The sequence below is a fragment of the Aphis gossypii genome, chromosome 3 (assembly GCF_020184175.1).
Source record: "Aphis gossypii isolate Hap1 chromosome 3, ASM2018417v2, whole genome shotgun sequence".
Taxonomy (NCBI): domain Eukaryota; kingdom Metazoa; phylum Arthropoda; class Insecta; order Hemiptera; family Aphididae; genus Aphis; species Aphis gossypii.
In genome coordinates, this window is record NC_065532.1 from 54208005 (window position 1) to 54227085 (window position 19081).

General features: G+C 25.5%; 1 protein-coding gene across 8 annotated transcripts; it reads right to left on the minus strand.

Moving 5' to 3' along the window:
* Positions 1–16: 16 nt before the first annotated feature.
* Positions 17–18814, minus strand: LOC114124954 (probable medium-chain specific acyl-CoA dehydrogenase, mitochondrial). 8 transcript variants are annotated; one of them, XR_007604799.1, is made up of 11 exons: positions 18689–18814; positions 18534–18624; positions 18302–18469; positions 14938–15038; positions 14778–14858; positions 14470–14709; positions 14170–14412; positions 13844–14014; positions 13628–13773; positions 12631–12776; positions 11029–11325 (listed from the first exon to the last, which is right to left on the minus strand). XR_007604799.1 is itself a non-coding variant. In XM_050202863.1 (10 exons), the coding sequence occupies exons 2-10, from the start codon at positions 7348–7350 to the stop codon at positions 178–180; spliced, it is 1260 nt and encodes a 419-aa protein (XP_050058820.1). In that variant the 5' UTR covers positions 7351–7411; positions 9216–9234; the 3' UTR covers positions 17–177. The 8 variants fall into 8 exon arrangements, 6 of the variants coding, with proteins under 6 accessions (XP_050058820.1, XP_050058819.1, XP_027844207.2 ...); XM_050202863.1 differs by lacking the exons at positions 11029–11325; positions 12631–12776; positions 13628–13773; ... (6 more) ...; positions 18534–18624; positions 18689–18814 and adding exons at positions 17–327; positions 398–568; positions 724–966; ... (5 more) ...; positions 7333–7411; positions 9216–9234; XM_050202859.1 differs by lacking the exons at positions 11029–11325; positions 12631–12776 and adding an exon at positions 10203–10272 and having other exon boundaries at positions 18689–18813.
* Between the last annotated feature and the right edge of the window lie 267 nt (positions 18815–19081).

The following is a 19081-nucleotide window of genomic DNA, read 5'->3' on the forward strand; positions in this document are numbered from 1 at the left end:
TATAAGACTGCTTAAATATTAACAAAAAATTAAAGTATATTTATTGTTTATATAACGATATTTCTTAATACATAAATTTACCAATCCATTACAATGTTAAAATATAAAAATATATAATTTTGTAATTTAACAACAATGTTTTTTTTTTTTTTTGAATTATTGTTTTAAAAAATCTTTTTACATAGTTTGTTTGGTTTTTTCAATGATGTCCCTTGAAATAATCAACCGTTGGATTTGAGCAGTGCCTTCATAAATTTGATATATTTTAGCATCTCTCATTAACTTCTCTACAGGGTATTCTGTGTTGAAACCATTTCCACCAAATATCTAAGATCATTGATTAATGTTACAATAGTTATTTATTATAATATTATACTAACTATTATGCAATACACACCTGTACGGCATCAGTAGCACATTTATTTGCCACATCTGCAGCATAGGCTTTAGAAATTGATGCATAATACGAATTACGCCGTCCTTGATCAACTTCAAATGCAGCTTTCATGTATGTAAGTCGAGCAGCCTCAATACCAATGGCCATGTCAGCTAACATAAAAGCAACAGCCTATATGCAATAAATACAATAAATATTTATTAAACTTTCATAATTGATATACATATATTTTTTTACATATTATTATTAATAATAAAACACTGATGTTAGTATGTTAATGAATTTGAAACATAAAAGTTAAAAGGAAATACAGTTAGTGTATTTACTTGGTGTTTAGCGATAGGTACTCCAAATGCTTTTCTTTCAAGCGAATACTTAGCAGCTTCATCCAATGCTCTTTGAGCTAAGCCAACAGCTCCAGCAGCAACAGGTGGTCTGGTTTTGTCAAATGTTGACATAGCAATTTTAAAGCCTTGGCCTTCTCCAGTTAATACATTTTCTTTGGGCACTCGGACATCTTCAAAAGTAATTCCTCTCGTATCTGAAGCTTTTTGTCCCATATTTAATTCCTTAAATATAGTAATGAATATAATAAATTATGTCTAAATAAAATATATTTTTCTTACTTTTCGCCCAGGTGTGAGGCCAGGTGTATCAGCATCAACAATAAAACCAGTGAATGCTTTGCTTGCTGGTGCTTTAGGGTCCATATCAGTGCGAGCTAATACAAAATACCAGTTGGCCACACCACCATTGGTTATCCACATTTTTTGTCCATTAATGATATATTCGTCACCCTTTTTCACAGCTTTTGTTTTTAAAGCATTGACATCTGAACCAGCACCAGGTTCTGTTACACCATAGGCCTATATATAGCTCAAATTAATAAAATGTAGATAAACTTATCATTAGTAACTGTAAAAAATAAACATACAGCTACCAAAGGCTCTTCAATTAACCTTCCAAGGTATTTTTTCTGTTGTTCTTTATTTCCACCAATTATAACTGGCATTTGCTAAATTACATAAGATGTTAATAATAAATACAATAGAAATTATATTTTTAGTTAATACAAATAATCTTTTTTTCTTACACCCAAACCACTTGCTTCTAGAGCAGTTTTAATTCCAGTACATCCATAACCCAGTTCTTCAGCAACCAAGCATCCATCCATCACAGACATGTTCATACCACCTTAAATCAAACACAGTTCATACATAATTAATAAATTTCAATCAAAAGCTAAATTTCTGATACTTAATAATAGTTAATTTAAATTTAAATAGATAAAATAGAATGTTAATATACAAGACTTAGGCAATAGACATAGTTGCAGTAACTGAGATTTAATCATTACTATCTTAAAAACAATAATAAAAATAAAAATGTCATTTGTGTAATCATGGAGGCGCTAGTAGTGCTATTGTGTTAAGCTATCCCTAATTTAATTTTAATTCTCCCCTCTTATATCATACATAAATTGAAAAAAGTTGAAAAAGTGTCTTATTATACGTACACTCGACACCTACTGTACATCAGATTACCTACTTATTTTCATTCTTTTTTTTTCTTTCTTGATCATTTTGAAATACTTAGAATTTTTACTTCTATCCTCCCAAATTTACTATTTAGATATAATTTATTTCCAAAAACCTCCCACTACTAAGCTTTTTCTCCAAATTATACTTATGACAATATTACACAATAACTACTTTAGTAAATATTATATTATTATACAAAATATTTAATTTGGTAAAATTAAACTAAAACAAACAAAAAAAGACTAAATGTATATCAACTATAGTTAAAAGTAATAGGTATGTACTTTACTTTATCCAGATTCAAAGGATTTTAATTCTTAAAAAAAAAATTACTTGGAAAAGCCTAGTTCCTAAATTTTAAATAAAAATAAAATAATATACCTTTTTTAATTTGTTCATTAGGTATCAATTATTATTTTAATTTTGGTTTAATATATAATATTATAATATTATGTTTTTTTTTTTTAGAGTATAGATACTTTAATACATCAAATAAATTATTAATAGTAATTTTACAGTAGACTTTCTGAGCATCTTCTTTACCGGGTTTTTAATCAATGTTTTTTTTTTTGGCACTTGTTAAAGAATAGGTATTATACACTACAAAATATAAATTAAAATAATCAATAGCGGAAGATCAAAAATAAACGTCCTGTTATGATTCATGACTCATTTAGCTCATTGTTATTGGCCACAGTCCACATAAGCCCGGACTAAGATAGATTAAATTGCTCATGGTTTTAAAATGTATTTTATTAAAATCATAATAGTCAGAGAAATAAAATAATTAAGATGATTTTAAATGTAATATAATAAAACATAATATAATACATACACACATACTATATTTCTAAAAAAAATAGACATTATATTATAACAATAAATAATACAGAATTAAAATAATAATAACTATTTATAAATATTTTTGGTAATAGTGAATAATGTGATTATTATTACAGAATATTCGGGCTATTATATTATTGTATACATAATGGATTTTTACTTCATCTATTATCAAAAATTATAGAATTATATTATATTGACTGCTTATATGGATACTTAAGAAAGGTTTTACATTTGTAAACTAATAAATGTAAAATGTCAATTTTAAAAAAAAATTATCAATCAGAAAAGTATTGGAAGTCGCGGTTTTAATCATTTTTTTAAGTTCAGAAATCATTATATTTTTTATTAAACGTTTTTTTACCGAGAAATTTTAATAAATTTTTGAAAAATAATATTGTTTATTTTATTTTTTTTATATATTAATGTATAATTATATTTTTGAATATTTAGCAAAATATAATATATTGTATAGAGTATATTTTAATAAATACTTAAGTTTGGTACTTAAAACATACTAAATATTACCTATCAATTAATGATAAAATACCATTTTAACATAAATTTTAAATTATTATTTATTATTTATATTGTTATTATAAATTACGATAAGTATTCAGAAATATGATAAAATGTTTAGATAAATTATGAGAATATAGATCTGAAAAATTTTATTTTTTTAAAATAATATTTATATATTATAAAATTAAGTCACAATGAAAAATATGTTTTTATTTCTCCTTGTTAATCATAATAACATGTTTTTTTATTATTTTCCAATTAGTAGGTTATTTTTAAAGAAAGTTTTTTTTAATAATTCAAAATAAATGTTATAGTTGTTTAAAACATTGTTTTTTTTTTATTTTCTTAAATAGTTTTAATTTTTTTTTTAAATTTATAATAATGCTTTGTTCCAAGTGTAATATAGTACATAACAATATAACATAGGGTGACTATTTAAAGAAAATAAAAAAAATAGAATAGTTGTTACCCTCTCCCTAAAAAAACAACGTAAACGATTCAATATAATATCAAATGTCATTGATAATACATTTATTGATAATATTTTATAATATAATATAAGTACTTTAGTTTATAGTATATTACATACGCGATGCATTTTTCATGCTCAATGCTAAATTAATTGTTTATTGGCATCAGACCTTGAAAACTATTATCTATTATTTATAACTTTGGTTATGAAACAGTTTTAGATTTGTTTTATACATTGTTTTCTTTTAAAGATAAAATGTAATTAAAACAGGATCATATTCTAAAAATGGAATAAAAAGCACCCAGTTAAAAGTTTGTAGGGACAATAGGACACAATGATCAAAAAAAGGATAGGTAATCCTGTTTTAAACAGGACATCTGGTAACCCTATTACATTCATTTTTATATTATCTACATCATGATTGTACACACCATAATCTATACAAATAAAATGTATATTTCATAAAAAAATGTATGATACAATGTTATGTTTTTCCGTTTAAATGTTTTAAACAAAACCACTAATTTAAAATACATTTCAATTCTAACAGTGGGTCTGTTTACATATATTATAGATATCTAGAATCTTTATACTTTATAATAGACTATGATTTAAACATAAATATATTATAAAATGTTAAGTTTATGTAGTCGTGGGTATTTTTACAAGTAATTACGGTTAAACTCGAGAGGCGTAGTCAGGATTTTTTTATGAGGAGGGCTGAATACTTTTAACTTGAGTTATTGAAAATCAAAAACAACAAAAAAATTAATTAATTTTTTTAATAATACTTTTTTAACTCAATTATTTTATTATACAACTAATAACAAGAAATATACAAGTAAATTTGTTAAGACAATTTCCGTATTTAAATTTAAATACTTCAAAACATTATAAAAAATACAGCCAATGGGGGAAGCTATAGCCCCTTTAGCCCCCTTTGGCTACGCCACTGGACTTAACCTCAAAAAGTCTATGGGCTTGAGTAATACTATTATTATAACTAATACAAATAAATAATGATCATATAACTAAAACATTATTAATTAGAATTTGCTAATTTTTATAAGTTTGCTATTTAACTTTATAGTAAAATTATTATATACAATAGGTAAAGATTAATTTTAAAAATATAATAAAAGTGAATTTTTATATTTGAGGCCATAGTAACTTTTGTACACAAACAATGTTAGTGCTTTTTGGTGGTAAACCAGTTAAAACGAACAATTTTCTATAACAAAAATGAACCTAGATAATATATACTTGGTAAAAATTAGTGGTGGGCATGAGATCCGAATCTTCAAATTATTTGAATATCTACATATTTCAATTAAATTCTTATCCGGATTTTCTGAATTATTTGGATTTATAGATTTGCTTTAATTAGTTTAATTGCCTAGTTCTAGATAATAATGGTAGACAAAATGCATTGAAAAGAAGATATGTATTTTCAAAAATTTGAAGAAATAAAATTTATTATTTATTATTTTTATTGAACAGCAAAATTGAATTGGATATCCAAATTATTTGGATAATTTGTAAAATCCGGATTTGATAAATTCGGGTAATCAGGTTTTTTAAATCTAACCAAGCCCATCATTAGTAAAAATACATTCATTAACATGAAGTAATTTAAATTAATATACTTTTATAATTTTAGAGTTTTAATTTCTTATGTTTTGTTGATAAATTAACTAATGATACTAATTTGAATGTAAATCAGACTAGAATTACCCAATATTTTCAACCAGGTTCAAATATTGCCATATTTGTGATGTATTAGTTTAATAGACCATAATGTTATAAACATTTTTAGCTATATAATTATTTTAATAAATGTGTAATTCAATAAAAACAATTTAAATGGTTTTAAACTGTAATTTTTCAAATGCAATTTATTCCATTTATTATTAACACAATTTTAATACTAATATATTATATTATAATTTATATTAATTAAATTCTTTGTTAAAAAGTAAGCCATTAATCATTAAAATTTATGGTGCATACATCTCGCATATATGAATATTGGGTACATTATTATTGTAGTAAATAATCTATTCTCACTATTTTCAGTAATACAGTATTATCAAAAATAAATTAGTTATTCTATCTTCAAGTTAATTATAAATATTATTTTATTCTGTTATATATTAAATTAAACACATATATTTTTAAATAATTTATTAATCGAACATTGTATTGATTTCTAATAGGTGCAACTATGACAAATTTATTGAAATTTAACTAACTATTAAATGACATTTTGAAATTTAATTTAAAACTTCTGTAATCTGTTTATTTATATTTGTTATAATTATTTATTTAATTGTTTTCTTTTTATTATATTTAATATTAACTATTACTTATTATTGCCGTAATTACCTGTTAGAAAATTATAATTTATAATACATTTTATTTTATAGTTTTATATATTATACACAAGTAAACTTATTTTAAATTTTTAATATTTTATTTTAACTATTATTTTCAACTACGGCTAAAGATTTATATGTTGAATAGAATTATTGAATATTTTTTAAGTACTAGGCCAGGTTTGCAAAAATGTTTTATAGCATTTTAAAGATAATAACAAAATGTAGAAACACTAATAATTTTATTGTAGTATCACTAAAATCATATAAATTATAATTTTTTAAATATGTACCAATTTTCATAAAATATTTAAACCTATACTTATTTTTTTAAATTAGAGATATCAAATATTATTGGGGGTAAAACTTTCTAAAAAGTACCTCCATGATAGATTATTAAAAAAATATAAAAAAAACAATAAAAAAAATAAATGATAAATATTTTGTACCTACAATATTGTAAAATAATAATAAAGTCCTATATTCTTATATAGTATTTTAATATTATTTTACACAAGGATATTCTACACACAATTTTTACTTCATATGAAACCATTGTTATTACGTCAATGCAAAAATTTGATTACACAACCATGACACCATGGCTATTCATATATTTATAATATTATCAATGGTATTGTATTTGTTATAATATAGCACTATAATGTGTGTCATGTATTAATTATTTGATAAGATGCTAGTTATTTTAACAGTAATCTGTATTTCTACTGTTAATAGTAAGAACTAAGTAACAAGAAAGTTGCCTTATGAGTACTTATTTAGTTTTGATAATTACCACAATGTTCAGGAATATGGCCATTGAGAAGTCCAACTGAATGTGCTTTTTTTATTATATCCCAAGGGTACTGACCAGTTCTATCATATTCAGCCGCAACAGGTATAATTTCTTCTCTAGCAAATTTTCTTGCCAAGTCACGAAATTCCTTTTGTGTATCAGATAATTCTAAAAAAGCATTAATACAGATTTATAATGAAACATTGATATTTTAAAACATTAAAACTAACCTAGACTGAAAGGTGTGTCTTGAGATTGTTCACTATACTTCCTATTTGCAATAACGTATCTAGTGTTACGGCATACATTACGTAATACCTAAAATAATTATTAATTTATAAATCACATTTTATTATTCAATTTTCTAAAATAATGAATATACTTACTTGATTGACTGTAATCATTTTTATTTAAGATGCTTGAGTAAACCAAAAATAAGAACACACTGCAATGTAGTCTACTGACCTACAATAACAATACTAAATGACTTTATGACTTGTGCCAGATTACCTTGAAGTTTAATTCTGGTGACTGTACTAACTGTATACACTACACTGATAGGAACTAGGAAGATCAAGAAAATACAACATGAAATATTTATAAACAAATAGTTATCTGTTATAAGACCTAATCAGTTATCACTAACAGCCAGCATGAAAAATTGGAAAACAAATGCCTGTTATAAAAAAATAGTATTTATTTTGTTCAATAATTTATTCAGTAGATTTGAAATTCGAATGTTAAAACGTATTAATTTTTATTTAGCTGTATAAACTTTGGTACCTATATAATAGTAATTAAAAGTAGGTATTATGTACCTAAATTACACAAAGGTAATAAAACATAATAATTTTAATCATCAATAAATTATTTACCTGAAGAATTTTAAAGTATACCTATTATTGTTTTTATTAATTATTATAATAATAGCTTTGATAATCTTAAATTTACTTCTGCTTGTCAATACGTCATGTCATTGTATAAATACATTATTTTTAATTACTGCATTACGACTATTGCGTAACATGCATTTATTATTATTGAATACCTAATTAAATTGAATGATGAATAATATTATCTTTTATTGCGTAAAATTGACTCAAAATTTTTTTCTGATACATGATTGGTCAGTGGTAACTGACTATGTTTTTATCATTCATCACTGAATCGTATCGTAAATCTTAATATTCGTATTCGTTACCATAGCCGATGTACAATAAATTATTTATATACGATAAGTATTTTATAAGTATGAGGTAACACAGATTTCTATATAGAAATAGAACTATACTAGCCCCGTCTGTGACAAGCAAATAGATTCTTATCATTGAAATCAATCATCAAGATTGTTATTTGATCAGCTGACAATATTTACTGATAGTTTATATGACATCACGGTTTAAGATGTATCACATATTATGTATTATATCTTAAACCGTGTGTCCGTGTAGGTATCACAGAAATACAGAATGATGAATTTCATTTATATTTTTTAGTTTTTACCTATTAATTATTATTTATTATACATCTATAAATTCATAGTTAATAGCCAAATGGACGAAATGTAAATATTTTCTATGTGCCAATGCTTCGTACATGGCAGTTTACTTTAATAAATATTATATACCTACTTATATGGTTACCTATTTAGAATAATATTTTGGTATTTTAAAGACATAAAATACAACTTCCAACGTACAAACTAAAGACTTTGAACACTAGAGATCATGATTCATAATGTAGTGTTTTTTGTTAATGCTAGATACCAAAAAAATAGAAAAATGATAATTTAGAGAGTAGTTTGTTGTAAAATATAAATCATATACCTAACTCAGATGAGGAGATTGAAATCACACGAGTCGTAATACGACATACTATGTAGTAACTAGTAAACTGCTTAAAAGTTATATAAGTATTAGAGTATTTCACACAATTTTCTACCAAACTACAAGGTACTTGTTGTATGTGATTGTGCGGAGGAGTTTATTATAACAATATAGCTAAGAATTTTTAATAATATGGCGTTTTACGGGTTTATTCAAAAAATAAGCAATACCTACATTAAAAATATGATTTAGGTATTTTATATGTTTAAAAATTATGTTGAAAAAGTATTATATATTATATAACCAAATAGGTACCATACTACCATCTATATAACCTGATTTCGGACTTTGTTCAGGAAAATATGAACGAATATGAAATGCAGCGGTATATACGTGTATACTTCAATTGTAATATTAAATAAGTATCTATATTAATCATTTACCTATCGGTTATCTTAGTCACCAATAAATCGGGTCGGTGTACTTCGCTTTGTGAACTAATTTGACTGAGAATTGAGATGGAAACTCCAGTCACCTGCAGTGGATCGAAACATCACTTGATAGGTATGTTTTTGATGGTGGTTTAACTGGGTTAGGTTAAATTGTTTAAGCAAATAAAAAAGCACATAATTGTTTTAAAAAAGCATAAGGTGGGTTTCCACTGGACCGTTCCCGTGTACGTGCACGTTTATCAACACGTACGCACTACGGTTGTACATACACGTCCTTCATGAAAAATACTCTGGTAAGCACGGTAACTAGTAAGCGCTTAATTTTAGCGGTAAATTAACTTACTATAATTTGGCTCGAATCTATAGTGTAAGTACACTTTAATTAACCTTTAAAACAATATAATTTAATACTATATTAATTAATAACATAACACATTTTTAAGATTTTAAAATTGGTTACTGCTCCTATCGCTCAAATTAGACCATTAAACACACGGAAATAGTTGAACTAGATCCAACTTCATGGTATCGTGGTTAAACGTGTGGTAAGAACGTATAAACTTTCTGGTATACAAAAAGCTTACCATATATACCAACCAATCATAAAATCATAGAAAAGTATTTTTATGCATGTACACGTACACGTATGTAGTAGAAACCCGCTTTAACAGAAACATATTTGTTTAAAAAAAAATCATAAAAAATTAACAAAACTAGTTATAAAAATGAATAAAAAAAATTTGAACTATTAATTTAAATTAAAAAAAGAATTATAGTACCGTGTATTTCTTTAGATTTTCAGTTGAGAAACTTATTCTATTGTCGGACAGAATATTTTTATACGTAGAAAACGAACTCTACATCCACTGAAGTGATGTGTGTATACTGTATATGCTTCATACACTGCACATTTCAAATAATAACAACAAATCTTAAATTTTAAAATGATCGATATCGATGTTATAGGCACACTTACCGTATAGGTACTGCAGGCTATATTATGTAGATCGATAATTTATACCAGAAGCGTTTAAACTGCAGCTCGCATCTTTAAACATTTTTATAAAAATGTTTTTCTAATATGAATTTATGTATTTAAAAACGTAAAATATTTTATTAAATTACAATTTACAGGAAAAACCCTGGATGTTCTTGGGTATGTTTTAAAAAATTACGAAAACCATTATAAAAAAATAAGTGGGTACCGCTCTGCTATGCATAAGGTGCTGTGTGGATCACTATTGTATACTATTATAGGAGTGTTAAATTTGAATCCAATGGTAGCCGGAGGTATCATTGTATATGAAAAACGATTATGAACGAAGATGATTTGTCAGCCTAGGATATAATTTCTAGTGGTTGATAAAAAAGGTTTATGTTTCAATGGCCTGAATACACCAAAATTGAAGTTCTTTTACAATTATTGTAAGCTAAATTTATGGAAAATCTTGTATTAAATTTTCAACTCTTAGCTACTTATACAAAATTTTTTATGAATTATACTTACAAAATAATTTGCAAATATTCATGATTTTGAAAAATTTCTGTTAGTATTTGAACTTCAAATGCATATAAAAAAATTGTGCCTATGTATTCTTATAATTTGTTAATTATTATAAGAATAACTTATGAAGAACTTTGTATTAAATTTTCAAGTATTTTGACTCTGCCAAAAAAATTTTATTGACACTTTAAAAAAAATTTCTCAGAAAAATAAAAAATTCAGTTGTCTATAAATACCTCAAATAAATAAAAAGCGTCAAAATATTTTGAAAATTTAGTCATATATTAATAACGATAATATAAGTATGTGGTGAAAGTTTCAAGTATTCACAGTGATAAGTTTTATAGTTACAACCGTATAAAAAATTGATTTATAAACCGTTTTTCCGTCACTTTTTTTTTGTTTTTCTCGATTTTTTTGAAAACTGTTGAAAAATGTTTGCTTTTGACCTCTATAGACTATAATGCACTTAAGATATTCAATTTTCCATATTTCAACTAGTTATGACTTATGCTGTACACAGGCAAAAAAAAGAAAACACATCATTGTTAAATCAACATTCATCGGAGTGATTCTGAACGGAGTGTACTGCAGAATCTAAAATTAAAAAAAAAAATAGTGTTCTTGATATAATATTTACATATGTATTTTTTTAATTTTTAATTTTTAATTATTTCCTTATTTGTTATATTAGATATGTATAATAATCATACATATAATAATGTGACCTTTTTTTCATTTCAGTTCTTCTATATTCATTAATAGGACCTTTTCCGTTTATTCACTACCAATGACTACACATGCGTGTTTCGGCACTCGTCGCTACGCTCCGCACAAATCGAAAATATCCCTCGACTTGCTATGCAACGCCATCTCAAGTAAGTCACAGGATAATCACTGCCCATATACTACGACATAACTTACCCTGTGACCTACTTGAGGTGGCGTTGCATAGCAAGTCGAGGGATATTTTCGATTTGTGCGGAGCGTAGCGACGGCGCCGAGGAGCGTAGCGACGAGTGCCGAAACACGCATATAGTTATTGGTAGTAACTATATACACATAAAGCACACTTCATACCCCCAGAATCTAAATAATATGTTTATGGATTAATGTTAGTGAATGAACAGAAAAATCAAAAAAAATAGTGGTAGTGAACTAACGGAAAAGGTCCCATTAATATATTGGGTGGCTCGTGAGTTTCTTCTCGCTAGCCACCCCTGATCTATACGTTTAATAAATTTAATAAACAAGCCGATAACGAAAATAATAATAATCCAATATTCGCATTCTGGTTTTTTACATTAGTTATAAATTATTTTTTTATTACAATAGCATGATAAACATATAAAAAAAGCACAGCTGGAATAATTGAAAAAAACAATAAAATAGCTAAAAAAGCAAAAATAAATTGGTTTATTTGGAATCAGAATGACGTGAAATGAATTCATGTATATTTTTATCTCATTTATAAAAAAAGAAGCATATGCTTTAAAATCCGAGCCCTATACTTATAACCATTATTTTATTATACATACATATACCTATCATAAGACCTATATATTTTATAAATTATAATATAAGAAGTCTTTAGTCTTTAATAAGTTTTTTTAACCTAAAGCAACTATATAGAAACAATTCTAGCTTAGCAACCTAGTGATTTTTTTGGTTGAACTTCAAAAAGTACGATTTTTCAAAAACGCGTGTTTTTTTAAAAAAAAGATTTTTTGAAATTAAAGTTATTGTTTTTTTTTTAGCAAATTCCATGGTTTTAAATACTTATTGGATTGGTAAAATTTAAACTAATATATCAGACTTAATTTTAAAGTTTTTGAAGGAAAACTTACTGCAGGTGTATAGAAAATATAGGGAATAGTTACTTGTGTACTACATTATATTTACCTACAGCTTAATACTTTAATCCTCTTCTCCTCGTATCCAGTGCTCGACTTGGGCGGGAGCGCAAGGGAATTCAGCTTCTATATTAGCTTTTGATTTTAATTAGCATTCCCATACTACATTTTCCTAAAACAACGCACGCGTATGCACTACACAATATAAAATATAAATTGTATCTTGTATAGCTATTTATAAAATTATACATTGTTAATAAAGGTGTTTGTTGTTAATTTATAATTAACATACTGTTATAAAGTTATTATTATTTATTTGTAATTAAAAATGTATTAGGTACCTATATAATATTATATATTAGTTTTATTGATATATTTTATTTTGTTATGTACCTATCCATTATTTTAATTGAATTTCCTACCTATAAACAATTTTATTTTTATTTTATATAACTAGGAAAAAGTTTAAAGTTTGAAGTGATTAAAAGTGTAAACATATTGAGACATAATCAAAAATAATATATATTAGGAGTTATTTATTTTAAAATATGATAGTAGTAACTATGCGAGTTAGGTTAAATACCTAAATATTTATTTTATAATTATTTACGAATTAATGTTAAATACATGTTAAATTGGAACGCTGTTTTTTAATTTCTATTTGGGTTAAAATTCTTTCAATTTACCAATTCGAGCACTCCTCGTATCTAATACCTAATCGGCATCGACATTCTTATGTGAACTGTATTCAGTAGAAACAAGGCATAAACATGTACCGATGTACCTATCTTCATGTAGTATAGATATAATATAGTTTTTTAATATTCACTTCCATCTGGTTTTGAATCGTCAACCAATTATAAGGAAATCTACCATTAAAGAAAGTGCTTCAACTTTTAACCTTATAAATAAATAATACACAATATAGTACTAAAATGTTCCGACATCCAGATAACAACACAAAGAAATTTAAGATCAAAAGAAAATAATTTCGATATTAAAATCAAGTTATTTTTTAAATTTTTGTTTTAAAAAAAACTATTTACATATTTTGTTTGGTTTTTTCAATGATGTCTTTTGAAATGATCAACCGTTGGATTTGATCAGTGCCTTCGTAAATTTGATATATTTTAGCATCTCTCATTAACTTCTCTACAGGGTATTCTGTATTGTAACCATTTCCACCAAAAATCTAAAATCATCAATAAATGTTGCAATAGTTATTTAATATAATATTATATTAACTATTGTGTATTACATACTTGTACGGCATCAGTAGCACATTTATTTGCCACACCAGCAGCATGGGCTTTACAAATTGATGAATAATAAGAATGGCGTTGTCCTTGATCAACTTCAAATGCAGCTTTCATGTATGTAAGTCGAGCAGCCTCAATACCAATGGCCATGTCAGCTAACATAAAAGCAACAGCCTATATGCAATAAATACAATAAATATTTATTAAACTTTCATAATTGATATACATATATTTTTTTACATATTATTATTAATAATAAAACACTGCTTTTAGTATGTTAATAAATTTGAAATATTTTAGTTGATAGGAAATACAGTTAGTGTATTTACTTGGTGTTTAGCGATAGGTACTCCAAATGCTTTTCTTTCAAGCGAATACTTAGCAGCTTCATCCAATGCTCTTTGAGCTAAGCCAACGGCTCCAGCAGCAATAGATATTCTCGTTTTGTTAAGCGTCAACATAGCAATTTTAAAGCCTTGGCCTTCTCCAGTTAATACATTTTCTTTGGGCACTCGGACATCTTCAAAAGTAATTCCTCTCGTATCTGAAGCTTTTTGTCCCATATTTAATTCCTTAAATATAGTAATGAATATAATAAATTATGTCTAAATAAAATATATTTTTCTTACTTTTCGCCCAGGTGTGAGGCCAGGTGTATCAGCATCAACAATAAAACCAGTTAATGCTTTGCTCGCTGGTGCTTTAGGGTCCATATCAGTGCGAGCTAATACAAAATACCAGTTGGCCACACCACCATTAGTTATCCACATTTTTTGTCCGTTAATGATATATTCGTCACCTTTTTTCACAGCATTTGTTTTTAAAGTATTAAAATCTGAACCTGCATCAGGTTCTGTTTCACAATAAGCCTATATATAGCTCAAATTAATAAAATGTAGATAAACTTATCATTAGTAACTGTAAAAAATAAACATACAGCTACCAAAGGCTCTTCAATTAACCTTCCAAGGTATTTTTTCTGTTGTTCTTTATTTCCACCAATTATAACTGAAATTTGCTAAAATAAATAGGATGTTAATAATAAATACAAAAGAAATTATACTTTTAGTTTATACAAACAATATTTTTTTTCTTACACCTAAATTACTCCCTTCTAGAGTAGTTTCAATTCCAGTACATCCATAACCAAATTCTTCAGCAATTAAGGATCCATCTATTACAGACATGTTCATACCACCTTAAATCAAACATAGTTCATACATAATTAATAAATGTCAGTCAAAAGCTAAATTTCTGATACTTAATAATAGTTAATTTAAATTTAACTATAGATTTGATAGAATGTTAATACACGAGATTTATGCAATAGACATAATTATTGTATCAGTTTAGTTTTAAAAACATTAATGTAGGTAAAATATTGACTGGAATGGTGTCATTTGTATAAGTAATCACGAAGATGCTTAGAAGTGTTATTTTGTTAAGCTATCACTAATTTAATTTTAATCTTCCCTTTCCATTTAAATTCTATCAAAAATAAATAAAAAAAAAAGTAAAATAAGTAATTTAGGCATACAATGACTACGTACACTCGAGATTAACTTTATGTCACACTACCACCTACTTGCTTTCTTTCTTTTTCTCTTATGATTTATTCAGAAGCTAGCCAAGTGTTAAGCAATACAAATAAAAGAGTAGTGTTATTGAATGTAGGAATTAAGTCAGGTTGTGAACTTAAGAAATTGTAAACTAGGCTTTGACACAATGTAAAGATCATTACTTTAATAGGTTAATTTTTTTGAGGTCTGGAATTTGGCATTTTTTCACTGTTAGGTTTTTCTTGAGGATATCATTGTTTTTTGTGGGCTTCAGCATTTTCAGTGACATATTATTTTACGAAGTATTAAATTAATATTGTACTTCGTAGATTTTCTCTTGTAAGATCTTTTGGTCTCTGTCAAAGAGCTGAGAAATTGATTTATTGGACATTGTCAACACTAGGATGGTATATTCAAGTACGATTTTTCATTTTTCGGTGTCGAGACTTAGGTTAGGTTAGGTTATTTTACAACAAAGTTTGTTGACGAAAAATAATATGCTTATTGTAGACTATAGACTCTATTATAGTATATAGACTGAATTAAATAATTATATAGGTTATTAAAATATTCTGTATTTGATGACCGATAAAATGTAATAAAATGTAATGTCATAAAATTACGAAAATATTATGTCTGATAAGTATTTGTACGTCAAATATATTATGCAATTGCTTTATTACCATATCGTAAATTCGTAACACTGCTTGAAAGAGAATGTTTATTTTGCTAGCACTGAAATCTGTGATTAATTAATAAAACTCCATGCTAATGCACGTCACTTCATACATTTAGAACTACACTCCTGAAACAGTATTTATTTTGGAAAAAAATGCAATTTTTTGATTTGTCCTTTTAGTTAAACTATAAAGTATAATAGTATAATATTAAATACTTATTACTTACTAGTATTACTTTTATTAAATATCTCATTTGTTTACATACAAAATACAATAACTACATTTAAATAAACACATCTTTTCTTATTTTTATAATTAAGTAATATTTTTGTAGGTAATTTAATGGCACGCAAGAACAAAAAACAAAAATCGTTCAATATTTTTAGTTTAAGTTAGAAAAATTCGCCACTATTGATTTATAATACACTCTACACCTGTACTCAATATTAGTCTTAATTCTAAGTATCATGATCTTTACGTGTTTTGTAGCTTTGATATAATATTTATTTGTACTTCTTTAAATTTATTTTATAGAAACTAAGTGTGCTAATATTGTTTTCAAGTTATCACTTGAGTAAGAAATTAATAATTAAATATGAATAATAATTTAGTTTAATAGCAATTCATTTGAATAGGTACATAGATTTATTTAAAACTGTAAGACCTTTATTATTATGTGTTGGTTAGCTTTTAAAAAAAAAGATATAGTTATTAATTTTATTTTTAATGAAAAAAAGTAATTGATTTTTAACTAAGTTAAGTTACCTTTATTTTCTAATTCATTTGTTACTTCTACAAGTTAAAAAAAAAAGTAACTCTAAACTTTAAATTTAACTTACACTCTTCTATATTATAATCCTTGGTGCATTATAGAGGTATAAACTAAACATTTTTTCAACAGTTTTTAAAAAAATTGAGAAAAATAAAAAAAAAGTGACGGAAAACGGGAATTTTTACGTAAAACCAGTTTTCGACCAAGTCGATTTTTTATATGATTGCAACTCAAAAACTAATCACTGTACCTAAATACATGAAACTTTCACCACAGTTTTATATTAGCGTTATACATACATGGTTAAATTTTCAAAATATTTTGATTTTTTTAGGTATTTTTAAACAACCGAAATTTTCGATTTTTCTAAGAACTTTTTTGGAAGTGTCAATAAAAAAATGTTGAGTTCTCAAAAAAACTTTTAAATTTAATACAAGGTTATACAAAGTTGTACCCGTAGTTAAGAAAAATAAAAAACCGTTAATTACATTTTTTTTTTATAATCGTTTATAGTTCAAACTTTTACGAAATATGTCAAAATAGCGAAAATTTGCAAGTAATTTTGTAGGTAAAATTCATAAAATTGTTTGTATATGTAGTACGAGTTGAAAATTAAATACAAGATTTTCCATAAGTTTATTAATAATTATTAAAGAACTTAAATTTTGGTGTATTCAGGCCATTGAAACCACTAATCACCCTTTTCATCAACCACTAGAAATTATATCATATGCTGACAAATCATCTCCGTTCAGAATCGTTTTTCGTATACAATGCGATGCCTCTCATTGGATTCAAATTGAACACTCCTATAATATACTAGGCTAAGTTTGTGAAAATGTTTTTTAGTATTTTAAAGATAATAACAAAATGTAAAACTTTTTAAGAAGTGCCTACCTATATAAATGATAGATTATTAAAAAAATAATAATAAAACAATAAAAAACATAAATGATAAATATTTTGTACAATATTGTAATGTAATAATAAAGTCCTAGATCCTTATAATATATTAATATTATTTTACGCGAGGATGTTTTACATACATTTTTTACTTCATATGAAACCGTTTGTTATTACGTCAATACAAAAATGTTGATTAGATAACCATGATATCATAGTCATTCATATTATAATATTTATAATATTATCAATGGCATTGTTTTATTTATTATAATAAATTAGAGCTCCGATTTATATGTAAATACATATTTTTACTGCGCCTTGATAAATTAATTTAGGTAGCTAAGTGATAAATTCGTTTCAATGGATTTCCAATGAAATTAACTATGACTATGACTATGACTATGACTATGACTATAATGTGTGTCATGTATTAATTATCTATTTGATAAGATGCTTATTATTATCTGATTTTACTGTTAATTTATAGTAAGTACCAATAAGTAACAAGAAAGTTCCCTTATAAGTATTTAATTTTAATAATTACCACAATGTTTAGGAACATGGCTATTGAGAAGTCCAACTGAATGTGCTTTTTTTATTATATCCCAAGGGTACTGACCAGTTCTATCATATTTAGCCGCAACGGGTATAATTTCTTCTCTAGTAAATTTTCTTGCTAAGTCACGAAATTCCTTTTGTGTATCAGATAATTCTAAAAAGGCATTAATACAAATTTATAATGAAACATTGATATTTTAGAATATTAAAACTATAACCTAGACTGAAAGGTGTGTATTGAGATTGTTCACTATACTTCCTATTTGTAATAACATATCTAGTGCTTCGACATACATTACGTATTAATACCTAAAATAATTATTAATTTAAAAATCATATTTTATTATTCAATTTTTTAAAACAATGAATATACTTGGTTAACTGTAATCATTTTTATTTAAGATGCTTGAGTAAATCAAAAATATGAACACATCACTGCAATGCAGTCTACTGATTTACAATAATAATACTAATTAAATATGACTTGTGCTAGATTACTTTATATCTTACAAAGGTTAGTATAACGATTATAAGATGTTATAAAGATTTATCATAAATTGCGTTATATACACCATACTAACATAACAATATAGGTAATATAGAACAGGGGCGTCCAAACGTTGATTATACGATCGACCAGTCGATCGTAACCGATTTCAAAATCGATTATGTTAGAATTTATTGTCAGGCCACGCGTATGAAAATTAATCGTGGTGGTAGTTAAAATTTTTTTAATTACGGAATTCGATCTTCAAAGTTGAAGTAT